At 41.6% G+C, this 27,127-nt stretch overlaps 2 protein-coding genes across 3 annotated transcripts; one reads left to right on the top strand and one right to left on the bottom strand.

Moving 5' to 3' along the window:
* Positions 1-1,485: 1,485 nt before the first annotated feature.
* Positions 1,486-7,076, bottom strand: LOC135490697 (carbohydrate sulfotransferase 11-like). Its single transcript, XM_064776057.1, has 3 exons — positions 6,931-7,076; positions 3,152-3,339; positions 1,486-2,959 (listed from the first exon to the last, which is right to left on the bottom strand). Exons 1-3 carry the CDS (start codon positions 7,040-7,042, stop codon positions 2,042-2,044), a joined length of 1,218 nt encoding a protein of 405 aa, XP_064632127.1. The 5' UTR covers positions 7,043-7,076; the 3' UTR covers positions 1,486-2,041.
* Positions 6,842-25,563, top strand: LOC135490695 (regulator of nonsense transcripts 2-like). 2 transcript variants are annotated; one of them, XM_064776056.1, is made up of 31 exons: positions 6,842-6,860; positions 8,132-8,527; positions 8,866-9,112; positions 9,398-9,568; positions 10,532-10,637; positions 10,867-10,908; positions 11,282-11,443; positions 11,645-11,725; positions 12,156-12,305; positions 12,533-12,793; positions 13,295-13,426; positions 14,012-14,200; positions 14,486-14,674; positions 14,982-15,260; positions 15,378-15,463; positions 16,090-16,198; positions 16,377-16,434; positions 16,684-16,739; positions 17,357-17,473; positions 17,785-18,012; positions 18,352-18,453; positions 18,722-18,920; positions 19,258-19,397; positions 20,123-20,309; positions 20,641-20,724; positions 20,995-21,122; positions 21,852-22,013; positions 22,281-22,481; positions 23,065-23,206; positions 23,674-23,785; positions 24,173-25,563. In XM_064776056.1, exons 2-31 carry the CDS (start codon positions 8,248-8,250, stop codon positions 24,180-24,182), a joined length of 4,410 nt encoding a protein of 1,469 aa, XP_064632126.1. In that variant the 5' UTR covers positions 6,842-6,860; positions 8,132-8,247; the 3' UTR covers positions 24,183-25,563. The 2 variants fall into 2 exon arrangements, with proteins under 2 accessions (XP_064632126.1, XP_064632125.1); XM_064776055.1 differs by lacking the exon at positions 6,842-6,860 and adding an exon at positions 7,449-7,560.
* The last annotated feature ends 1,564 nt before the right edge of the window (positions 25,564-27,127 follow it).

Raw genomic sequence — 27,127 nt, forward strand, 5'->3', positions numbered from 1 at the left:
CCGCTCAACTTGGTAAGAGTATTTTTAGTGGTACAATCGCAAACCATATCCTATGTCCTGAATAATCCTGTAATAGATACCAGACTCTAGTAGCTGTCTGCTTAATGGGATGCCCATCATGGTCTGATTATATGATATCAATTCTATGATATCCAAAGCTTAATTGTTCGCCAGCAATTTATAGCAGCATCACAAACATAATCAAATTGATAGTCACATGATTAACGACATGTCATAAAACTGACATATTAATTCAATTAGATTGCACAGAGCCAGACTGTTGTTCCAGGGATTCGTTCTATTACACTTACAGAGCGTCCCAAAATAGTGCCATGGCACATTGGATTGTTTACAAAATTAATGCTATTACACTTACAGAGCGTCCCAAAATAGTGCCATGGCACATTGGATTGTTTACAAAATGAATGGACAGACCGCCAAACTTAACACCTGCAAATACTTGCAATTCACACAGCATCGACTAAGTGCTTAAAATTACAGCATTTATTTGAGAAGCTCAGTTCAAAAAAGTAAAATATGGCAAGACGGTGGTAAAGGACGGAGCAGACAACGTCTCTTCATCATATATTTTGGAGTGAAATACAGCCCATGCTAATTTGCACTGGTCATAAGTCGTACTTCCACCTATCGAATCCCCGTGTCTTTTGCACTTACACCTATGAATTGCCGTGTCTAAATAGACCCGTGTGTCAAATCCCCGTGTCTATGAGCCCCATCGAGCTCGATGGGGCTAATCGGGGGCTAATTTAGACCCGTGTTCAACATGGGTTTTTTGATAGGTGGAATCTGAATAGACACGGCAATTGCAAGTTCTAAGATCCGGCGACAGATGGCGCGGTGTAGTTGCCTCGGTATTGCGCATGCGAAATCCCCCTCCGACGGGAAAGAAACACAGGAGAGCTCCCTACCTACAGCTCACCTGTTGCCGGGGCTATTAACCATTATCTAACACCACTGATAGGTGTAAGTGCGTCCCGGGTTTTTTGACACACGGCGAAGACACGGGTCTTGAAAAAACATGGGTTTTATGATAGGTGGAACTACGACTATAGTGTGTGCGCCAAAACTGACGTTAAAAAAAACCTGAAACAAAATTGACTTCGCGTCTCTGTCACTAAATAAACACAGTCAGCGTGAAGCCACCTATTTCATTGTTCAATTTGGCACAAATCACAATTATGTCTGCTTTTTATAAAGCAAAATTACAAAAATTATAAATGCAGAAATTAATAAAAACAATTCCAATTTGGGATATACATCACTATCAGATTTAAGTGTTTGAGGTAAGTCATATGTTGTTGTAACAGTAGCTGCGCTTACACCACGAAATATTGGTGGACCAATTGCACTCACACCACCACATTGCCGCGACAAATTGGTTCGGCAATCCATTGCCGATACAAATTGCCGAGCGAATTTGTCCCACCAAGCTTGATGGTCCAAATTCGCCCGGCTTGTTAAAAGCTCGGCTTTGTCGTGGTGTACGCGCAAATGGATCGGCAATTAGCTAGTTAGATGGTTCGGCTCCAGGCGGCGCTTTCGAAATGGCGATTTCTGCTAAGGCTTTCCGCGTTCTGCTTATTGTTTGCGCGCCATCTGTAGCCGGATTTTATAACTAGCTGCAGCGCTGGTGTAAGCGCTTGGTGGATTTTCGATGGTGCGGCATTGGTTCCCGAACCAAGATTGGTGGTCCATTTTCAGGTGGTGTAAGTGCGGCTATAGATCATATTCTCCCTTATCACTGTTCACAGAATATACAAACATATTATGAAGAGGTATACTGTGAACTCCTTTAGTTTTGTGAGCCTTATATTTTTGCGATCGGGAGGACAATCCCGTTACAATCGCTAATTTAAGAGGTGCTAAAAGGTTCAACTTAATGATTTTATCATTGGAAAGTGTACTCATCTGCAAAAATAAATGGAAGCAAAATCTCAAATAGATGTTTTTGAGCACATAGGGAAACAAAAATATAAGGGGGTTACAATATTCAGATTACACATCCTCCATTAAAGCAGTGTTAGACTGAAAGCAATGATGCATTTCCGTCACCATTGTTTTGAAATTCATACCCGAACATTTTATGATCATCGTAATAAAGTGTAGAAAGTGTCCGCAGGTCATCGGATGAAATGTTCTGAAATGCATCTGATACCAGTTTGGATGTTGGTGTATGGCTGTAATGCTGGCGTCTTTTCGGCCATTTTATGACATCAGACGCCCCGATCTTCTCCATAATGAAATTGACATCGTCATCCAGCGTTTCGTATTTAGCGATAATGTTATATCGCACAAAACACGGATGACATAGCGCAAAGTAGCGCTCCCAGTGTTCATTCATGTGATTCCATGGTTTGAGATTCGGGAAATCCATCGGATGCGTAATATACTGCACGAAATCCAGAAACGTCACTCCAGCACCTTGTTCTATAACGTCCGGTGGTAAATCCGGATGATATTTTTGGAGAATTTTCGCGCCGTATTTTTTGAGGAAATACTCATTGCCAGGAAAATTAAGTTTATTTCTGAACGCGGATAAGATTCGTTCCATGGGATCCCTCACAACGATTGCTTTTGTATAATGCTGCAATCGGTACGCTATTCCTGTGGGGCTGAAATTACTTAATCGCATCTTGTCCATCTTTCTATAAAAGGATGTGCCATATTCGTGCACGTTCCTTGCACTGATTAAAAACGGCGTCTTTACTCCAGCTAGTCCAAGAAACAACCTTTTCCAGTTTGTACACGCTATTTTCGGAATATTACAATGAATAAATTTATATTCATCATTCACATATAAGTGACCGAAATGTCTTGGAGTAATTTTTTGTGTTTTTTGATTTTTATAAAAGAATATTTTTTGGTCCAGTGTCTTACAGTATTCCCTCGCTGCCATCACCCTGGCCGTGTTAATACTTTCTTGATTCTGAGGCTGGTGCTGAAAAATAATGAAATTGTTGCAGAAATAAGTTTAAAAACACGGAAAATTTTATGAATAAGAATATTATTTAAGCAAAGGACAAGTTTAAACAGAGAACCATAAGGAGAAAAGTCAAAATTTTCACTCTGCAATTTAATGTCTACCTCACAGCACAGCTGTTATTAGTCACATACATGATCAGTCACTTACCTCAAATACTGAAGATGTCTTTTGAAAGGTTTGTTCAGGAAAGGCTCGCTGCCCAGGAGGATGTTGGGTGAAGTTATAAAGATGCTGGCCGAAAGTTGATGATGTTGATACCGTGGCTTGAAAGCTCTTGGCCAAAATACGCCGTTGGGATTCATGTTGTCGATTCCAATTCCCTGGTTTGTGTAGAACTGCAAAGATCAATGGAAGAAACTTATGAATATGAACCTGTTGCGTCTAAGTAAAAATGACTCTAAATGATGCTGTGCTGAAACTTATGATGATTTCATGGTTCCTGTGGCAAGGGTACTATCAGCATAATTATCAAGCACGTTAGGGTTAAATTTACAATCCCTGATCGGAAATGACGTAGTTTGATCGCATTCAACAATAAATCCTTTGAACCACAGCACTTATTTTGTCAATTGATGACCTTTTTTGGGCCATGATCAGGGATTGCAAACTTGTTCCCTCTATACAGGAAGTCTGTAAACTTTTAATTAGTGCGACCTGGCATTATCTTGAGACGCTCTGTGCTACAACATGCTAAAATGAATTTTAGAGTTGTTGAGATTATACAATCTTATCCATTCCATATCATGATCTACCTAGTAAACATCAACAGGCATGTTGACAGTTAACACTACTTGCGCAGGATTTTCTCAGCTTAATGAACGGGCCAAGCAACAAAGGCTTGTCAACACCCTAGGTTTCACACCACTGTTTTTGATTGAGACAAGAAGGTTTAGGTAGCAATCCAATGCCTTTTTAAATTGATTTGAGACAGTTTAGGTAGAAACACATGAGCATTATTTACTTTAGTGAAAGCTGACTGCATTCTTGAACATGTTAGACCGTACCCCCCCCCCCCCCCCAAGTTCAGCACTTTTAATTCAGCACTTTTGTTTCATTGAAGTGCACTCAGTCATGCATTTTTGTGTCTACTTTTGCAGCATTCTATACAGAATGAACACAGCCTTTCCAGACTGAGGTTTAGACCGAAATTGCCCTCTCTTAGTCTTAGTCTCAGTACCAATTTGATTACACATTGTTGCAATTAACCATGCTGAAATATAGGCCTACCACTGGCAATCGGTACAGCCAGCAGAGGTGACTGGGTTTGGTGTCACACTCTCAGTGTCTTGAGAGATTCATGTCAATCATCATTACCCTTAATATCTTCTAGCCTACATCATGGCATGCAGTGTTTTTTAATAGTCTAATTAAAACAACTTCAATGTGTTCATATCAGATTCCTGTTTTTTTTAAACTACATTGTAAATGTACTGTACAAAAAGATTTTCTGCAAGCATTCATGGACATTTCTGCTATTCTTGGCAATTTGTGTACACAGTAGAACCTTTCTATTAAGGACACCTTCGGGACTGGCAAGTGCTGTCCTTAATAGAGAGGTGTCCTGATTAGAGAGGTCAAATTGAATAGAAACTACCAATTTGGGACCAAAACTAGTGTCCTTAATTTAGAGAGGTGTCCACTTAGGGAGGTTTCACTGTACTGTCAAATGCAACTTTAAAGAGCCTGAAATCCATTGACCATTGACATTGTACTATATCCCCATGAGTATAGCCGAGAGGTAAATATTGACGATTCAATTCAACAATGTTTTTATGAGGACGTGGCCTAAATAAAAGATGAAAATCGAGATGTGAACAAGATTTGATGACTAAATACAACTAATCAAGCCGCAAGACAACTTTAGGGCCGTTTAGACGACAGGCGAAAAGACCGCATTCGGATCGAATCTGGATGAATCCGGATTAAAACCACCCAAGGCGATGGTACCTTTTTAGTCCGGATGCAACCACATTGATCCGGATCTTTTTGCGTTTACACGACGAAAAATTAATCCGGATTCGGGACGCATCCGGATTTTTTCGCGTCGTCTAAACGGCCCTATAAAGACAATATGAATAAACCAATGAAAAATGAAGATATGCTGAAATGAGTACAAACTTCCGGTGTATGACCAACTCGGCCTATTACCAACTCGGCCTACCAACTCGGCCTGGGTTATAAATCATTGGTTTATTGGCATAAGTTTTTCTTATATTTTTTATTGTTTTTTGTTGGTATATATAGGCCTACTATGTATTCATTCCTGTTGGAAATTTGAAGAAAATTTATTGGGATTTGAAGGAGAAATCCATGAAATAACGGCGGCGAGTGTGGAAAAGTCGCGGTAGCACTCCAAATGCACATTCATGACTGTGATTTCATGGATTTATCCTCCAAATCTTGATGAATTCTCTTCAAATTTCCAACAGGAATGAATAAATAGTAGGCCTATATATATAGCAACAAAAAAACAATATAAGGAAAACTTATGCCAATAAACCGATGATTTATAACCCAGGCCGAGTTGGTGGGCCGAGTTGGTAATAGGCTGAGGGGTCGTACTAATGACCGACAAGTAACATAATTGACCGTCAAGGACCGACAAGTGTCTCAAAATGACCGACAAGTAGGATCAAATTTAATTTTAATGCTTGCAATGTGATTAAGAAACAATTAACTACCAAACTTGTAAATATCTAACTAATTGGTCTTTTGATAGCTGAGATATGGAAAGATTTATACGCCGACAAGTAAAATTCTCCGACGATGTCGGCCATTTTGTCGTTGGCTGTCATGCACCTGGTAGTGTCTAAAACGTGGATTCAACAGTTCAACATGGCTTTGGCATCTCGAGTTAGGGTGTGTCACTGAAGAGTTTTTCACTAGTTCGACATAGTTGCTCTAGATAAGTTTGAAGTCAGTTTTTCATAGTTCTACAGGTTTTACATCTCTCTCATCATATTTTTGCATCTATCAATTCCAGGTATAAGAGCTCAGCGTCGTTTAAATGTCCTGTGACACATGGCATAATCATAATGGTAAAGTCACCCACTCTGACAGGGTGCACTCAAGGGAAGATTTTTTTTCCAGGAGTTTTCAGTCCCCAACTTCCAGGACATAACTTTGCTACCTCATTTGAGTAAAGATCATGGATTCACTTGTCGGCAAATGCATCTTACAAATCCTTCCATTTCTTAGCTATCAAAAGACCAATACTTGACTTGCCAAACTCAGAAATGCAGCGCCACTCGCGGACAAAGATAGAACAACTCGACATTTTTTTCACCGGTTTTCGCTGCGCATGCGTACCAGCCATCCGGAAACTAATAATGGCGGCAATCTGAACTTGTTTTGTGTAAGTTTTTGAGAGTTCAAAAAGTTCTTTAAGGCTCATGATTTACGATAATTTAGCAATCTGATAACTATTACGTGTTAAGAAACAGACGTACCACAGTTGTAACCAGTTTACCTGTGTAAATTTGCTTTCACTGCGTGTAGCACAGTGGTTTTTCTCGTCCGTCGCCGCGAAAGAGGACGGTTGGTACGCATGCGCAGCGAAAATCGGTGAAAAAAATGTCGAGTTGTTCTATCTTTGTCCGCGAGTGGCGCTGCATTTCTGAGTTTGGCAAGTCAAGTATTAGTTAGATATTTACAAGTTTGGTAGTTAATTGTTTCTTAATCACATTGCAAGCATTAAAATTAAATTTGATCCTACTTGTCGGTCATTTTGAGACACTTGTCGGTCCTTGACGGTCAATTATGTTACTTGTCGGTCATTAGTAGGTCCGAGGCCGAGTTGCCCCGTAATCAAACTTCCAGCCCCAGGGGCCCCCCTGTATACAAACACAATGCAAATGTACATGAATGTCAACATGGTCAATCCATGAAAGTTTGCTCTCCCAAAAAAACATCAATTTCAATCTCACCTGAAAATTTCACAAAAACTGCACTATCTGTTATCAAAAAGATGACGATAAGAGAGATCAGAATCACAGTGACAGTGATTTTTACCCATGATTTCAGGCTAAAATGATGCATTTCCAAGTCAAAACGGAGAAAACATGATGATTGATTGGCAAATTGTTGCAGACTGAATTTTCGAGGTTGAAATTCGTGGGACAGGGTTTGTCGGGGTAGGTGTAAACTGTGGAAGAAAGTGTGGACGAAAGTGTGGACAGTGGCCCTCTAAGTTTGGTGGGCTGGCATTTCTTTGTCTTTCAATATATTCAAAAGAAATTGCATTTTTATTTTCTTTGGCTGACCCATTTAAAAGATTATAATGCATAATATACTGCAATTTCTTTAAAATATATTGAAAGACAAAGAAATGCCAGCCCACCAAACTTAGAGAGCCGCTGTTCATACTTTCGTCCACACTTTCGTCCACAGTTTACACCTACCCGGTTTGTCGCGTCACAGAAATCTTAGTGTACTAATTGCTCGCTAGGTGATAACTGGAAAGTTGTTTATTTGCATTTTTCCGTGTGAAAACTGATGCTTTTGACGTAAATGCATCCGTATAATGCAAGCCGAAAGAATAGTGAATATATAGAAGTGTAGGTCAATGGTATTTCGTCGTTAACTGCTTCGTTTTGATCCTTTCTGAGGCGGAGTTGTCAAAAAAGTTCTTCATTTCAGTAGAATACACAACCATATCCATGTATTTGTACATGATAATTGATACATATCAGGCCTACATGATTATTTGAAGCTCTATGCTCGATTTGAATAATTCTCACCTCACAAGATACTTCTAGGAACGAGTTTACAATCCCCGATCACACCCCCAAAAAAGGTCATCGGTTGACTAACCAAGCACCACTGTTCAATGGATTTATAGTTGAATGCGATCAAACTACGTCATTTCCGATCGGGGATTGTAAATTTTAACCCTTCTACGTTATATCACCATTTATGTCATGACGTAAATTCCCATTAAAAAGTGGCGATATTATGAACAATCTTTTCATGTTGTGGCGATACAATATCGCGCAATGTTAGAAGAACTGTCATTGTGGCGTGAATGTTGTTTTCATTCTAAATCTGATTGATGACTTTAAGCAACACTGTAAGTTGGTGGATGCTACGGATGCTTAAAGGATGACCTGTTACTGTTATCTTTTGCAGAAATGAAAACAGACACTCTTGGGAAACTTGATAAACCTAATATGGCAGATATGTGAAGGAAACCGAGACTTTCCAACCAAACAAAAATAGAGCGCAGAAGGAGTTAACACTTGGCCATGGAGTCCCGCAAAGGAGCTAGCGATGCTGCTTTAGATAAAGGCAATCGTACTACAGCGGAAAAGAGTGTACCCAAGAGATACAGCGATGCCCGACAGCAGCATCACATGAAGAGAGAGGAGCGAAACCTGCAGCGTAAGGATGTGACGTCACAGGGTGATACGGAAAAAGTTGAAGACGCCAAGGTGACAGTTGAGGTGCCTGTAGTAGAGAAGCGACCTGAAGTCGTGAAAGATGCGCCTGGGGCGAAAGGTGACCAGGAAAAGAGTAAAAAAGAAGGTATGAAATGTTTAGCAAATGTTGATCCTTGAAAATTAGCTCTGTCAAGAATAGGCGGATTCTGAACTGATCTATGCACAACCACTGTCTGCCTGCCTGGGTCAGATGTTGTAGTACCAGGTAGTTGCTCCTGACAACTGGACATTTTGAACTTTTAAAGTAGATTTTCTCTTATGACCCGAGTGTCTTTTGTTTGGCAACATTTGGCAGTCTGGAGAGTGTCCTAAATAGAGTAGTTCTATTGTATTATTTGCTTAAACCAAGTTTTTAAGTTGTATGCTGTTTTCATCAGTCTTTCGTCCAGATTATTTTCCAAATCATTAAAATCTTTTCTTCAGATTCTGGTAGTAGCAAACAAGATTCGACCAAAAGTGGTAAAAGTGATGGAAAATCCCAGGGAAATTCCCGATCAGATGAACGTGATTCGGGCAAGAAGGATTCCTCATCACGGGACAGAGCCAGTCCCAGCAAGTATGATCGGGATCGTGACCGGGATAGAACCAGGAAAGGATCGAGCTCATATGATAGTCCTCGCAGTGGAAAGATTGAGACTCGACCGTCCGAGGCAGATAAGAGAGGTTACAGGTAAACTTTACGTAACGATACTATTGCACGGATTTTATTTTTGTGAAGTGGTGAAAAATTTGAGGAAAATGCAGTGGCGATCTTTGATTTCAAGTTAAGTATCGAATCCTGACCTGGGAAAAAATACTCTGTGGTGACTGAGTGTCGATTGCCAGACCATGAGATATGGGAGGGGAGGGTTCTGTTTGAATATGTTCCAATAACACTGTTGACCACTGTATAATTTCCATTCCTTCCCGGAATTTTCCATTTAAGTTTAAAGTTTTTCCTCATTCTTATTTCTAGTCGTGACAAAAGGAAGGAGAGCGCTGGAGAGAAGCCTCGAGATTCTGATCGGGAGAAGGAGAGGAAGAAAGAGGAGAGTCCTAGGGAGAGTAAGGCGAGGAGAGACAGCGAGAAGGACGGCAAGAGTGAGAAGGTCGTAGCTAAGGAAGTCAAAAAAAAGGAAGAAAAAAGGTACAGTTTAGCAAATCGATCTCAAGATATTTAAGGTAGGGCGCTCTGGCTTTGGCACTGCACATCTGTAGTGTCTGTGATGAGGAAGTCTCACACTCTCCCATCTTCGTAAGTGGTCGATTTTTGTCGCAACCATTTGGGCCTAGGGCCTCGCACTCACTTCAGAGTGCATTATTAATGGGCTTCAGGTCAATGAAGCTTTCATCAGTGCACCCAGCCCCTGTGGATTTCATGTTCCCAAGGTAAGTATACGTACATTGCCATGTCATTTAAGATATTTAAGGTAGCAGTCAAGTGACGTCACTTGAAAATGGCAAGAATAGATTGCTGGATCATGAATAGTTTTCATTGGAATCAAAAGTGAACTATACATGTACATGTATATGGAAGTTGATAGGAATTTGGCATTTCAGTTGATTCAAGCAAAATGTCAAATTTTGAAGAATATACATTTTGTTTTCAATAGAGCTATTCCAGCAGGCTTGTCGCTTGGATATTATGTGAATGGAGATCGTGGTGCGCCAGGTGGAAGCATTGTTAACTTCCACCCCGTAAACTGCCCATGCAAGTTCCCCCGAACAATAATCCGAAGAAAAAAAAACTTATCTTTTTAGGAAGCACTTTTTCGGTGACAATGCACTCTAGAATGTTTTATAGTCAACTTGTCTCTAATTGTCTTACCTAATGTCTTATAGTCTCAGTTTTATCTATTATTGTTTTACAGCAAAATTTTTGTATGCATTGAATTTTTTTTTTTTTTTTTTTTTTAATTAAATGTAAAACGCCTTGAAGTGTTTTACAAAAGGCGCCATATAAATTGTTTTAATAATAATAATAATAATAATCCGAGATAGGCTGGTGGAAAGGAGCTGTAGTATTTAACTCCTACTTGGCTGATTAGATTAGGTCACGAGGTGTGACCTTCAACTGTTTGAAAATTGTCGGGTGAACTTTCTTATTCAGCCAAGAAGAGAAAGATGCTGAGGAGGCAGCGAAGGTTGAGGCGGAGAAGCAGCGTGAGAGAGAACTGGAAGAGGAGAAACGACGTCTCGAGGAGGAAGAAAGATTGGTAAGTACCGTGAAGTGAAGTGAACTTGGCCATGGGAGGTGACATTGCCCCACCTTCCAAAATCTTATTTGGACCTCGAACTGTTTGGTGGAAAATGTTCTGTGGTTCTTCTTACATTTGTGGATCTGTTGGCTAATTTGGACTGCCGACATTTTTAAGGTAACGACATTTAATCTTGATTGGAACTGGTATTTGATAATGATTTGACGTAATTTCTTCGCCTCTGCAGAGGAAAGAAGAAGAGGAGAAGCGACTTATTGAAGAGGAAAAGGTAGGTTCTTTTTATGATAACACTTGATTAAGAAATATTTTTACACCCCTTGTATTGTATGCGCCGGTCATCGATCCAAAGGTTGACCGCGCTCAACGTTGCTTAACTCCCACTCTGGGGCCAACGCGCCAACCACTGGGCCATAAAGGAATTCCCTCATGGCCGGCGGGTTAAGCCGTGCCATATACCTGGGGGTACTATACACCCCTGAAGTTTGCGATTTCAATCCCTAACAGAGGTGCAAAATATTGAACTCACTAAAATAAAGGGTTTACAATAGATTGAGTGGTGACTACGCTTTCAAATTAGCTCTTCCTCCAAAAGAGACCTTGTGATGAAGTAATTAACGTGTATCCTTCTTCTTTTTGTCCAGAGGTGTATAACGGAGTTTGTCGATGAAGCAAGGGAGAGGATCAAAACCAAGATGATACAACGACAGCAGAACATGGTGGCAGCAGATAATCGTCCCGATGACTCGTTCTTCAGTCGGCTGGATTCCAGTCTCAAGAAGAACACAGCATTTGTGCGCAAATTGGTAAGTTGTCGAAACCCATCATCGCCATTTTGACTATTGAGCTGTGTTTTCTGCAGAACCTGACAAAATTTTTGAAAGAAATTGGAACATTGCTGTACCATTTTGAAATATGATTAACTTTTCTTCAATACTTTACCATCCAGGGTAGTATTATCTTTTATAATTATACTATTGAAAGTAATCTTTGCTTTCAATTTCCAGCGCAACTTAACTGAAGCTCAAAAAGATTCCTTGTCCAAAGATTTTAGCGCGTTGAATTTAAGCAAATATATTGGAGAATGTGTAAGTATGTTGAGCCGCAGTTCAAAAAATAAGTTAGGTTTGTCTATCTATATCTAAAGAATCCTTGCTCTGAGATCCAATTCTGTGCCAAGATGCTCTATAGATGATGACTAAATTGGTAATTTGATATGACGTCAGATGGTATCAATGGACATGACGTCACCAGATGTTTTCACCATCGTTGTTTCAGCTCGATTGTTGTTGTTGTTGTTTTTTTTTGGTTTTTTTTTTTTTTTTGGTTTTTTTTAGTGAACACGCCTATCTTCATATGAACCCTGAAGATGTATGTTTCTCAGTGTGCCACCTAGCAGATACGATTGGCCACTGAACCATTACATAAAATGAGAGTAAAAAAGTAAAGAAATGTTTTAACTTGCTGTCTTGGCTCCATAAATCAGAGGTCCTGTAATATTTCTGTCTTGACTTTCAGTCTGCAGCCCTGACAGAGGCAAAATTGAAAATGTCTGACGTTGCGTGTGCTGTCCATTTGTGCTCTCTCCTTCACCAGAGGTACGCTGATGTCAGCAGCAGTCTGCTAGAACACTGGCAAAAGGTGTTGCCTTCCAAAAAGGATGACAAGGTGAGAAGTGTTCTTTGGTTGTGATGTCGGATGAGCAAGGTCGGGTCCAGAAGGTGGCAGTGCAACACATCAGATCAGACACCAGAGCATGTGCTCTTGAATGACCCACAGTGGGACACAAAGAGACTGGCCACATGGCCACTGCCCTTTTTGACAGTGTACTGATTTGGGTGGCAGCACACTGCATTCTTCTTCAGGTATATTTATCCCAATTTCTCTGTCTGCAGATCGCCAATCCAAGCAAGCTCCGTGTTGATCTACGCTTCTTTGCCGACCTCGTGTCAGCGTACGTGTTCACGGAGAAAGAGGGCCTGCCCATCCTATCCACGCAGCTCTCCAACTTGATTAGTGGAGACAAGGAGGAACATAACAACCTCACCATCATCATCAGCTTCTGTAAACATTGCGGGGACGATTATGCGGGGCTTCTGCCGAGAAAATTCCGAATTCTCGCGGAGAAATATCAGATGGAGATAATGAGGAGTCAGGTTTGTTGACGTCATGTTATTCAATGTTAAAAGAATTTCGAAAAATTTCAGTGAATAAAAGTAGGCCAATTCATGGCAACAAACCCTCAACAGAATCTTAGCCTAGGTTCACATGGAGTTTATATTGCCACATTTTATATGTGACATGTAGCTTCAATATTGTCTACAAATGATTCTTGTTTTCACTTTTCATCCTCATGTCTTGTAACAACTGTAAAATGGGGTGAATTTGGCCTTGGGGGTAAAATTGCCCCACCTCACAAAGTCTTATTTGGTTTAGGGTTAGCTACCACTCTGTCATGATAACCTTAGCCCACTGAGTAATCTTTAACATAATTTTGTAGAGTGATTCAGTTGAAATAAAATATCTATCATGTATGGCACAAGTTGCAGGGTGAAAAATGTATGGGACACTTTCAGGGTGAAAAATGTATGGGACACTTTCACCCCACTTTGGACCAGTGTGTGCATCCCGTAATACGGTCCCGTTGATATTTTCAGGTCTTGAAGGCTGATCGTCAGAAAGCATGCAGAAAGCTTTTCACGGATTATTACAACTCACTTTCTCGACACGTGGTTCGAGATCATAAAAACCTGAAGGCCATGGAGAAAAATAACATGAGAACGTTACTGGTAGGTTTCTTTCATTTCAAGAAATTTTTATTGCAAATGCCCGTTTAAAAACCTTGGAGGCTGTTCTCTGGAAAAAAAAGAACAGACTCCTCTTGAAATTTGCATTGACTTCGTTTTGAAAGAGTTGTATTTGCTTTTGGATTTCAAGTTTTAATCAAAATGGTGATGCCTATGATCAACCCTTCAGAACAAGACAATACCATGTTTTTATCATCATATCATATATATCATATCATCATTACCGGCGTCGTAACCCTATTGGATTTTTGCCGGAGGTATGGAGTCCACTATAGGCTACTGTCCACCTATGTGGGATCTTTTACTTGCCCTGGTATAGACACTCGGGTACAAGGGACCACAGCTTTTAGTCTCATCCGACAGACCCTCGAGTATTTCAAACGTTAATGTACGTGTTGTGAAGAGCCAGGAATTTTAGTTCCTTGAAAGCCACGCCGGTTCATCCAGAAATACAATCCTGGGTTCTCCCGGGGATCGAACCAGGGCCCTATTGCGTGGTAGCCAGCAGTGTTAACCACGAGGCTATGAGGCTCATGTTATACCATATCGATTTTGCAATCATTTCAGACCAAAGGTGAATTGAGCAATGAGAGGAAAGAGAAATTTGAGGCTGCTCAGCAAAACTACCAGAAATTGTTGAGCAATGCGATCCAGTTTGCTGACATCCTGGACGAAGAAATGCCCGAATTGCCAGAGGACGAACCCTCAGAGCAAGATAAACTGGGGATGGACTTGTTCAGTCCTATGAAGGGAGAGGTAGGAGAGCTTTGAGGAAGCTTCACGGATTCTGAGCCTGACAACTCTTCAGTTTTACTATTTGAGGGAAAAATTCCTCGTTGGGCGTCAAGTTGAAATGTCTGCAAATCAAACTTGTCTTGGCTTCTCAGTTTTGATTTATTCTTTAAAGGGAACTGCTCTTCGAGGACCATGCCTGTACATGTAACACTAAACTTTGTCATTTAAATCGGATGTTGGAAACTAAAATGTCCACATTTGTCTTATGAGTGAGAATTCTTGGATTTTCTTGACATTTTATTTCAGTATCAGTATGACGGAGACCTGACCCTGTTTGAGGATGAAGAGACGCGTCAGTTTTATGAGAATCTTCCCGACCTGAAGGCTATCGTCCCCGGCATCCTGTATAAAGATAGTGAGAATACCGCACCGCCTGCTACGGAGTCGTTAGACGAGGCTGCAGCGACTCTAGAGGAAGATATGAAAAATCTTAAGGTAGGTCCCTGTCAATTTTCTTGTGAGATTCTCTCTCTCTGTTGGAATGATAGCCAGTAGTTGCATGTCCACAAAGGGGCAGCATTTTCCAGTAGCAGAGATGTGGAACTCACAATATCGTTGGTTCAACTCTGACTGTGTTACAAATACAATACTTGTATCCTTGGGCAAGTCACTACAAACTTCTTATCAGTGTCCTCCCTGGCTGTTTTGAATGTGTCAGGCAGACAGGTTTAAAACAGTGACACCTATTGGCCTCCCACTTAATCTCTCTTAGAGTACGATATTTAAATTGCCCATCTTGCAGGTCGAAGATGTCGAAAAAGAAATCGAAGAAAAAGAAAAAGAGCTGAAGACGTTGGATACTGATGAGAAGGAAAAAGAAAAGGATGGCAGTGCAGAGAATAGTGTGGAGAAGGAAGGGGAGGAAAAGAAGGAGGCCAAAGCAGACGACATACCGGCGGAGCATCTTGAGCTGCTTCAGACTGAGGCTGAGGAGGACGACACCAATATGTGCATGAAGTTATTGCTGGACAGTTTCATGCAGAGTTTACCAAACTGTGTCAACAGGGAGTTGATTGATAAGGTTAGCAAATCATTGTGTCTTTTCTCAAAACTTTAGAAAACTTCACCAACAGAATCATTCACAAGTTCTGAAAGAGAAAACTCCACTCTTTTCAAAACAGTTCAATTTCACTTTCAGGCAGCAGTGGATTTTTGTATGAACCTGAACACAAAGGCCAACAGGAAGAAATTAGTCAAGACTTTGTTTACTGTGCAGAGAACTAGGTAAGATTAAGCATTGCTTTCTTTGCCTACCGGGGTCATCCACATGCTCCTCTGTACCTTGCATGCTACTGATGTTGGCAACATCTGTGCGTTTCTAAGGGGAAACTGTGCAATAGATGACGCACTTAATCAGTAGCATTCCTAGACCATCTCTCACTCAGTATGCTACATGTAAATGCACAGCAATATCACTGTGTACATCCTAGTCCTGCATCTCTCTGTCTCAGAATGATACAGGAAAGTTGGAATTACAACAGTGGTCAAGTCATAACTGCTTATCAGCCCTGTTGGAATGTATCCAATCTCTTAAAATTGAATGAGTCAGCCCTCCCTGAATGTACCCAGTATACATGCTTCCCGAAATTGGTGGCTTGCATTGGAACTAACTTTTTCCCCCTTGTCCGTCATTAAAGGCATTCAAGTGTGTTGGTCAACCATGACTATTTCCTTTGTCCCTCCACCATAAGGCCTAGTTTCCCCTTATGACATCACTATTTCGGACACTCAGCGCCCCATTTCTGGAAAGGTGTATATAATTTCTTGAATTGTGCCAAAAGTTGAAGGAATATCCGAGCTGTAGGCCCATTGTTAAAATAGTTACTAAACTACTGATTTTTCTCCTGCAGGTATGATCTGTTGCCGTTCTACTCGCGTCTGGTGGCCGAACTTCATCCTTGTATGCCGGATGTGGCCCATGAGCTCGGCCTCCTGCTCACTGGAGACTTCAAATGGCATGTAAGTTACTGGTAACCTGGAGCCTCTTGGGTGGAATACACACTAGATACTTTTCTTTCATGGATAGAAAAATAATAATGATGAAAAGTGTAAACAGTGAATCCCTGTCACTGCATTGTGTCAGTGCAGAAAATGTATCACAAATATGTTGTAATATCATTTTATTGTATTGTTTCAGGTGAGAAAGAAAGATCAGATTAACATCGAATCAAAGCTGAAGACTGTGAGATTTATAGGTAAGGCTTTTATCTTTGGCTCCCGATGCTACAAAATATACTGAAAATGGGTTGAAAAATCTTGTTGACTCTCAATTTGATGCTGCAGTATTGTGAAGAATCGAGTTACAGTCACCGATGTGATGAAGAAACATGCGTATACAGGGAAGTCTTTGTAAGAATTTAAAATTTTATGTCAGGGGTATATATACCCATGGTTACTTTTCATCTTCTAAGTCAGTCACATGATGCTTCTTTTGGTTCTTTCAGGCGAACTTGTGAAGTTTAATATGTTTCCAAAAGTAGATGCCCTGCACTTCCTGAAGGTACGCTGTTTAGATTAAAACATTTCTCTCTCAGAGTGCGACAATTTTAATGTATTATCTGGATTTTAAGATTCTCATTCCAAAGTTGAGACACCCTGCAATCTCTCGTTGGGGCTTTGTCCTTTGCTGATCATGCTCAAGGGAGTGATGCATCAGCTGCACTTCTCGACACCCAAGAGTGCCTCTGTGGAGACCTGTAATATTGACAGGGGTTGTAAAGCTATTTGAAAGACACCATAGTGTGTGTGAAAGTGTGCAAAGGCCAATATTGGGGGTCAGATTTGGATTTTGACTGAGTTGACATGGCGCTTGTGCAAAGATTACAGTAATTTATCCTATCGCTCTCCCACAGTCTCATCTCGTGGTTCTGTAACCATTAGATTAGCTCATATTGGAGACTGGCCCTTAGTCCTGGTAGGCAACCAGTCTAGGAGACAAAACTCTGAAAACAAACCAGGTCTTGGCTCAGCAGCCGGGCAATGGTAGCCATACTAGGAGATAAACCTGACTGAAATTTGAGGACACCGGCTTCTAACCAGGTGCGGGTGCAGCAACAATAATGCCTATTTCGTAGTTCCCTAACCCTGTTGGTTGATAATCCTATTTTCATTTTGCAGATGCTGCTCTTTGACTTCAGTCATCACAACATCGACATGGCTTGCAGCCTGTTAGACTCCTGTGGAAGATACCTCTACCGATCTCTAGAATCACATCATCGCACAAAAGTATACTTGGTAAGACAATTATATCACCTTAAGATAAAGTCTTTGCTCGTTTACTTGGCATAATAGTTCCAGAATTTTTTAACAGTGAAGAAATGCATTTGGGCGATCTTGTAATTTTTCACAGAAAGTAAAGATGTGTTTTGTTATAGCGAACATCAGTTTGAAATAGCATATAGATTAGACTAATACCTGAGACATCATTGTTGATCTTGGCGTAGGGCTGCATGTGATATGTGTATAGGTCACTGTTTGTTGTTTTTGGAAAACCAAGTAGAATTGATAATTTGGCGGAAATTCTTGACTTGTGATTTCTTCAACAGGAAGTGATGATTCGTAAGAAGAACTTCCTCCATCTGGACGGCCGCTATACGACCATGATCGAGAATGCATACTACTACAGCAACCCTCCCGACATAAAGCAGGCAGAGCGCAAGATCAGGCCACCCATGCACGAATACATCCGGCAGCTATTGTACAAAGAATTATCGAAATTAAGTGTCGAAAAGGTGCTCAGACAAATACGGAAGTTGGACTGGGATGACCCTCAGGTAAGGCTTGATCCCTGTACTGTTGTTTAAGGAGTCGCTTGGTGTAAAACAGCTTGTCTATAATGATATAGATGACGCCAATCTGTGTAGCAGAGATATGGAGTAAGGAGTAAGGAGTCGCTTTGTGTAAAACAGCTGGTCTGTAATGATATAGATGACGCCAATCTGTGTAGCAGAGATAAGAAATAAGGAGTGAGGAGATGCTTTGTGTAAAACAGCTGGTCTATAATGATATAGGTGACGCCAATATGTGTAGCAGAGATTTTAATTTGACCACTGAGCAGAATTTGTAACCAAGTATATGATCTGATCTAAGTTTTGTGATTCTTCTCCTTTCAGATCCAGTTCTATGCAACGAAGTGTTTAACTGCTGTGTGGAATGTGAGATACCATAACATTCACTGCCTTGCCAATCTCCTGGCTGGACTTGCTCCCTACCATGTAAGTTGACCATACACAATCTCTAAAAGCTCTAGTGCCTAGTTGCTCAACAGGCGTTAGATACAAACTCCAGTGTTGGCTTACAAAACATGAACTCTTTCTGTAAATTTCATTTAAAATAGTTGCATAAGGACTTCACACCATGAGTACTTGCCTCCAGAAGAAAGAAATTTCAAGGGGCAAAGAGCTAGGGCGAATGCATTTGTCTCTGTTGGTTCTGATCCCTGAAAGTCTGTTTTCTATCTTTGGAAATTATTTTTCTTCTCAGGAGGATGTAGCAATAAACGTCGTCGACGGAGTCTTGGAGGATATCAGATCGGGGATGGAGATCAACATACCCAAGTTTAACCAACGGCGGGTCAGCACCATCACGTTCCTCGGCGAACTCTACAACTACAGAATGGTGGAGTCCTCGGTTATCTTCAAGATCTTGTACTCACTCATTACGTTTGGAGTCAGCTTCGATGGTAAGATCGTCACAGCCGCTAATTTTGCCAAAGTGTGCTGTTCTTGTGCAGTTACGACTATGGTATTTGCGCTATTGTCAATGGTAGCTGAGGTCAACGGCTCTCAGATCATATCGGGAAACCCCCTGTAACCTGTAAGCCTGAAGGCCCCAGGGCCCAATTTATAATATCCAGTATTCAGCAGTTTCTTTCTGACTTTTCGTACCAGGAAACTTTATGAACTTACAATTGGTGATGTCTACATGTATATTGTTATAATTTTTGATATGTTGACATTGTGTACTTACCATTAGTGATGAATCATTGTTATAACTTTGCAATTTGTTTACATTTTCAGACTCAGGTACGTCTGTCTTCGATCCACCCGATCACCTGTTCAGAATCCGTCTTGTGTGTGTCCTACTTGATACGTGTGGACAGTACTTCGACCGCGGCTCAAGCAAGAAGAAATTGGACTACTTCCTCATATATTTCCAAGTACGTTCACGTGAGAGAGAGGGCGACTCTTCTTATATATATATATATAAATGATGCTTATATAGCGCAGTATCCAGACAATTGTCCGCTCAATGCGCTTGACAAGGGAAAACCCCAACTCATCCAAAGGCCTCCTGAAAGAGGTGGGTTTTCAGAAGGACTCTGAATGAGCTGAGGTTGTCGCACAATCTCAGTCGCTCGGGTAGAGCATTCCAGAGCTGTGGGGCTGCGAGAGAGAAAGCCCGGTCACCGTATGATGGTACAACCGGCCTTGGACTCACCCGCAGCCTGACACACCCCCGCGATCGCAGGTCAAACGAAGATGATTAGTGAAAAAGTTATGGAATGCTCAACAGCAGCCCAACCTGAATGGTCATCAGCTTGAGGCCTGGATTCTGTAGCGCTACACAGCTAGCACTATCACGGCCCTAGATTGGATGCTGGTGCTTTGTAGGCTAACTACCCAGTCCAGACTTGGACCCATCTGCGTTCATCGGTGGGGGGCATTGTGGGGTTAGGTGTCTTGCTTGAGGACATGGAGATGAAACAGTGGTGATCCTTCCGAGTTTCAAACACATGACCTACTATGATTATGAGGAAGTGCTCAACCCACTTTGCCACTGATCATCCTGTTTACAAATTTAATGAGAAGTTAAAGCTAAACCAGGGTCAGTTTAGAAAGTCAATCAGTTGTTTGAGTTTAAATATTCCTATGTCTTTTCCAGCGATACTTCTGGTCGAAAAAGAAGCACGAGTTCTGGCAGGATTCAGAGCGGCGCTTCCCGATCGATGTTGACAACATGTTCAGAGATAGTCTCGAGACAGTCAGGCCCAAGATCAAGATCGCAGATTCGTACGAAGAGGCTTGCAAAGGTGCAGAGGAGTTGGACAGCGAATTCAGAGCAAAATTGGGTGAGTGAATGATGTTAGCATTCGTTTAAACAAACTGCAAAGTTAGTTCTGGTGAAAATGAACCTTCCCATTTCCTATTCAAGAGTGTGACGCAGATCAGTTTGCTAGATTCAGCCTGATGAACATGTGGACAATAGGTCCCGATCCCGTAATAGGGTTCCATTCAGAAACTCACGTATGACTCAATGATGCATCAATTCCTTTGATACTGACTGAGGCGTGGTAAGGGCAGAGTATTGCTCGGGCGAAATCAAGGAAATGTAAAAAGTAGGCTGAATCACTGGTCATGCGAAATCCCCTTTAACATACCTTGATTCTCTCTCTGTTCCAGCTGAGATCATTCCTCTGACTGACTTCAAGGAAGACGGTGGTGATATGGACGGACTGCACACCATACAAGAATCTGATGAAACTGGTAAGTTGGCTGCTATTATAAGGTGAAAACATGACTTTGATGTTTTTCGAAAAAACTGTACTTGGACTATGCTTGATTCAAGATACTTCATTTGAGATCCTCTCTCTCTCTCTTTGGTCATCTGATGTCTAGGACAAACCATGTTACACCACTGTGTCCGGACTGCAGCAGCATCCTCAAGGTCTTTGCCTGCACCTACGGTTGCTGAGTCCTGTGTAACCGATCCAACCATCTCTTTTTAAAACTGATGAAGTCATTGTATTCTTTCAGATGAGAACATGAGTTTGAGTTTGTCGCAGCTGCGCATGACGGATGAGGACCAGAGTACTGCTGAGAGTGATGGGGAGGAGAGGAGGAGTCGCAGTGGCAGCCAGATGAGAAGTCTCACTCAGGACATGGTATGGAGATCGTACTTGCTCTGGTGATCTGGTATTTATGAGAGCAGAGTGGGCCAGCTCACTTTTGAAGGCATACCACTTAGCAGAGTGGGCCAGCACTCTTTTGAAGGCATACCCCTTAGCAGAGTGGGCCAGCTCTCTTTTGAAGGCATACCACTTAGCAGAGTGGGCCAGCTCTCTTTTGAAGGCATACCCCTTAGCAGAGTGGGCCAGCTCTCTTTTGAAGGCATACCCCTTAGCAGTGTGGGCCAGCTCTCTTTTGAAGGCATACCCCTTAGCAGAGTGGGCCAGCTCTCTTTTGAAGGCATACCCCCTTAGCAGAGTGGGCCAGCTCTCCTTCGAAGGCATACCCCTTAGCAGAGTGGGCCAGCTCTCTTTTGAAGGCATACCCCTTAGCAGAGTGGGCCAGCTCTCCAAGGATCTGGTTCTTGTGAGGGCAAATGCATTAGCAACGTTAACCAGCTCTCTAAGGATCTGGTATCTATGAAGGAATGTGCCTCAGAAGGGCAAACCAGCTCTCTATAAAGGATCAGGTATTCATGAAGGCATTCCCTCAGCAGTGTAAACCAGCTTCCTTCGGATCAGGCATTTAGGAAGGCATATTATCTATCTGAGGATGATGTGTTTTTGCAAATTCAAATGCACACGATGCCTTCTTTAGAGATTTATCAGACTGTAGACGTGTTATGATATATTTCATCATCAAACATTAATGTCTCTTCTTTCTAGGACCAGGACCATGACGCTAGCGGTGACGAGATCCTCGAATCGGCCGGGGAAGATGACACGGAGGATATCTGTGTGTTGACGGGAGGCCCCAAGGTGGTCAAGTGTCAAGAGGATGACGATTTCATGGCTGCATTTGATAAGATCATGGTGGAAAGCGTGCAGGTAAGTGTCGACGAATTTCTGGACACCAAGCTTAAGTCTGCAGAAAACTTCAATCAAGAGAAAAATGCTTTTGACTGAACCAGAAAACTGGAGAACAATGTTTTGTGTTATGTAGGCCAAAACTGAGGGCGAGCTAGGGTGTTTGACAAAACTGAGGTAGCAGCCGAGATTTTGAGCAAAAATTACAACCAGCTCCTGACTATTTCCCTTTGAGTTTGTCCCTCCTCTTCACGATGAAATTTCTGACATATGAATATTTGATTTCAGTCTCGTGCCGTAGAGGCTGCCAAGGCATCCCAGGTGGACATAGCCTTACCTATGCACCTGAAGGGACAGGCAAAGCCCAAGGCGAGCCTGGTAACGAGCGCGGGAGGATCAGCTGGGTTCTTACTCCCGCCGAGTGAACCCGAGAAACCATCGAGCAGCATTAACTTCACTTTGATGACTAAGAAGGGCAATAAAACACAGGTGAGAAACTCGTTCAGAACTGATTGACTGTTAGTGGAGCCGAAAAATGATTCGTGAAATGGTTCAGCAGGAGCAGTCGGACAGTGTGTGGGGTGACGCTCGACTCAAAATGACAACTCTTGCTTGGGCATGCTTGGTGTAATGTTGAAAACGTAGAGTGACATTTGCTAGGGTAACATTGGTGACTATTACAATAAGGTCTTTATGGGTGGAAATATTTTAAGAAATTTTGGTGAGCACTCCAATGACCAGGAAATTTCATGAGGCTATCCAAATTCGTAGGAACTGCCCATAGATCAATAGGGCCCTAGGACTACTGATCCCTAATCATTATAATCCACTTGTGAAATGTGATTACAGTTACTCGGCAAACCCATTTGTGATTGTGACTACAAGCTGTACAACACTCCAGTAGAGCACTTTTTCGATTGAAGAACCTGCACAAAGCTTGCAGGGAAATGTTTTGTACAAGTAACTTTGACAGATTCCATAAAGTCCAAAAAGAACTACTCATCTTTGCTGTTCATTCTTTTCAGGATGTATTTTTTTGACCTCTTTTAAAAGCAAACGTTCTCTTTTTCAGTATTCAACAGTGAATGTTCCAATCACATCGGAATTTGCCACAAAGTATATTGAGCGTGAGCATGCTGAGAGAGAGGAGAAGGAGAGAATGAAGAGGGTCGTCCTCGATATCCACGAACGCCAGGAGGAGGAAGATTACCAAGGTACGTTTAGCGGCTTCTTGAGGCAGCTGTGGTCTTGAGACTAGAACACTCAGCTAGCTGTCAAGAGGTCCCTGGTTTGAACCTCGGAGTTGGTGTAAGACTCTGACAGATCTCTTTGTCTGACTTGCCTTACTCTATCCTGTGTATGAATGGATATACTGCAAAAACAAATACTCGAGATGTAGCCCTGATCTGAGCACTACTGAGAGGTTTCTGATGGACTGAGGTCAAAGTGTGGAGTCGCGTGAAAACCTCTTCCATGCATGTCATATAGATATCAGATTGTGAACCCAAAAACTTGTAACTTGACTGTAGAAAACATGAGAATGAACAGATACGTGTGTGTCCTGCACAGTGCCCTGTCTACTTGCGCTTGAATTGGGATGACATCCCCTAGATTCTGAGTCGGGACTCCTGTCTCCCAACTTACCTGCCCCCACGTTGTACGACCTCCTTCCTTTTTACAGAAATGATCGCTGGGATGAATAAGACTCCGCCGGTGAATGTGAATCGCGAACGCAAGGTGAAATATCAACACCCTAAGGGTGCTCCAGATGCGGATGCCATCTTTGGTTCAAAGTGAGTACAAATTTAGTGCCGATGTTGAGATCAGTTTGCCGCTTACTGCTGCCCATTTGGAGTTTTACCCAGATCTGTGAGCCCACTAATATTTACACTTTTACCCCTGTGTGGGATCTTTTGTTGTTTTGGCAAAGATACTCAGGAAAAAGGGACCACAGTTTCTTGTATCACCTGTCAGACTCTCAAATGTAATGGCTGCAAATACTTCCGGGTTAGAGTGTCAGTTAGATTCATGACTGATAGGGGTGTACTTGCTAAAACTGTGTATGTTTCCACTTAAACTCTCCATAACGTCAAGTTAGATGTCCTAGTTAATGCTTAGCTCTTTTGTTGAATGAAGATTCTTGATATAAGACTAAAAAGGATGTTTTGTTGTATTTACAGACGCCGGTGATGCGTGCGCAGCTCCAAGCTTCAACTGCCCATACGTGCCAAAAGTGTGACAAATTGTGCTTTTATATCCCGCATGGAGGACTACCAGCATTTAGTTTATAATAGACAGTAAAAAGCTTGTGGGATCAATCATGCAGTCCCCATTCAAACTGAACCTTCTATTGAATACTTTCATTTGACTTGTGGTACTTATTTAGTTATGTAAAACGAGAAAATCCAAGCAAGTTCCTAAGGCTATGCGTCAGATTTCTCTTCTAATGATTCTATGTTGGGTAAATGAGGCAATTGTGATTAATCTGCGCAGAAAATAGAGTCAGGTTGCTGTCATACAAACCTCTGACAGTATTGCTCCATAAGTTTTCTTCCACTCATGTAATTGGCTGTTCTTAGAATTGCCATATTTTGTTTTTTTTTAAATTTTGAAGTGATTGTTCCTCTGAGAGAATTAAAAGATTTCAAATAATTTTGTAAACAAAAAAATGTTTAAGTTAAATTTTCCTGACTGAGAGTTTCAAAGACACTCCTTGAGAACTAGTATACTGGCCTTGGCAGAAGCTTGGTTATTGTGACAAAAAATTTGTTTTGGGGATAATGTGCTGTCCTAATGCTATCGCATATCTCAAATAGATTATTAGCTATGGTTATAATGGTGTAGATCAGTGCATCCTTTGTCTTAAAGGTCAAAGAAATTTGTTCAAAATTTGAAATTTGAAACTGAATGTGAGATTTACGTAGCAGGCTGTGACATGTCTGTTGCACATAGGCCTAAATGTAAATCAGGCCTTTCATACCAAGCCCTACAACCGACCTACATGTAATTTTGTTTACAGTAAATTTCAACATTGCTGGTGTGTGTGCCCAGTGAAATATACTCTACACAGGGTGAGTCAATAAGGTAATCAAGAAAGAGCTACAACTATAATTTTACCCAAGAATAATTATCCTGGACGTATTAACCCTTACTTTTGGATTACCTTTTTATTGACGCACCCTGTATTGATAAATTGTCCTAAAATGCCATTGCAAGAATACTCAATAGGTCCATTATCATCAAGTTGAAATGTCAGGTTTACTATACAGCGACAATGTTTGTTTTTGTTTACTAGTGGCACAGGGAAAAACAATGTACATGAACAGCATAGGCCTTTAAAAATGTAGGTATCTTTTTATACTGGTGGTATTTGAAAATGACACCGGGAAAAACAATGTACATGAACAGCATAGGCCTTTAAAAATGTAGGTATCTTTTTATACTGGTGGTATTTGAAAGGTAGATTTTTGTGTTATCAGTGAAGCATTTCCTAGGAGAAACATTTGTTCAAAGTTGACTGTCTTTATAGATCCATATAGAATACAGTGAAGTTGTGTTATTATTATTGATAGTGAAGATTTAATAAATGACTTTGTTATGAAAAGATGTTTGGTACTTGATGAAGAGCTCCTTAAAGCTGCTATTTGGGGTGTCCCAATCCCCCCAAAAAAGCAGCTCTCGATTAGGGCTGTAGACGTCTCCAAAGACAGTATTGGGTGTTCTCCACAAGGACAAGAAGTTCTTGTTGAAGAGCTCCCTATTCTGGATGTCTCAAAAAACTACCGGACCAGGACAAGATGAACTTGATATAGAACTATTCAGAATGTCCCGAAAGGCAGTAGATTGTTCTCCACTGGATGAAGAGTTCTATTCAGGGTGTCTCAAAGGACTATGTTGTTCTCCACAAGGAAAATACTTGATGAAGAACTTCCCATTCAGGGTGTCTTCAAAGGCGATGAGTTGTTCTCCAACAAGGACAAGATGTGCTTGATGGAGAACTCCCTATACTGGGTGTCCCTGAAGACAATAGGTTGTTCTCCAACAAGGACTTTATGAAGAACTCCCTATACAGGGTGTCCCTGAAGACAGTAAGTTGTTCTCCAACAAGGACAAGATGTGCTTGATGGAGAACTCCCTATACAGGGTGAAGGACTGGTTATTCAGGGTGTCTCAAAAGTCCGAAGGTTGTTTTCTAACAAGGACAAGATGTCCCCAATTCATTTGTCTCGAAAGAGAGTTGGTTGTTCTTCAGATTCAGGTTGGTGACTTCCAAGACTATATAATATGTTCTCCAACAAGGACACGAAGTACTGAATGAAGAGCTCCCTATTGAGAGGGAGGCCCTCACAGCAGGCGGAGGAAGTCATTGCAGGCCCAAACAAACCTGAATATAGGCACAACGAACAAAAGATCACGTGGTGTGCGACCATGCGGTATTTTGTTTGCTGCTTGTTTGTTTGGGGCCGCCGTGACTTCCTCCGCCTGGTTTAAAAGGGTCTATGTCCCCAAGGACAATGTATACGTTGCTCCCCATTCAGGGTGTCTCCAAAGGCAGATGGTTGTTCACAACAAGGACAAGAAGTACTTGATGACGAGCTCCCTATTCAGGGTGTCTCAAAAGACAGTAGGTTGTTCTCCAACAAGAACAAGAAATACTTGGTGACGAGCTCCCTATTCAGGGTGTCTCAAAAGACAGAAGGTTGTTCTCCAACAAGGACAAGAAGTACTTGATGACAAGCTCCCTATTCAGGGTGTCTCAAAAGACAGAAGGTTGTTCTCCAACAAGGAGAAGATGTACTTGATGAAGAGCTTCCTACTCAGGCTACCCCCAGAAGACGGTGGGTTTTTATCTAACAAGGAGAAGATGTAATTGATGAAAAGCTGCTCAGGGTACTCCAGAAGACGATGGGTTGTTATCTGTGAAGGACGTACTTGACAATTGGTCTCGATTTGGGGTGGCAGCGTCTCAAAATATACTATAAGATGTAAAAGAAGTACCCGATGAGGAGCCCCCTATTCTGGGTGTACTAAAGGACAGTAGGTTGTTCTCTTACAAGGGCAGAGTGTACGTGATTACGAACTCCCTGTCATGCTGACCGAAAAGACAGTAAGTTGTTTCATTAACAAGGGCGAGA

Source organism: Lineus longissimus, chromosome 7 (genome assembly GCF_910592395.1).
Source record: "Lineus longissimus chromosome 7, tnLinLong1.2, whole genome shotgun sequence".
Taxonomy (NCBI): domain Eukaryota; kingdom Metazoa; phylum Nemertea; class Pilidiophora; order Heteronemertea; family Lineidae; genus Lineus; species Lineus longissimus.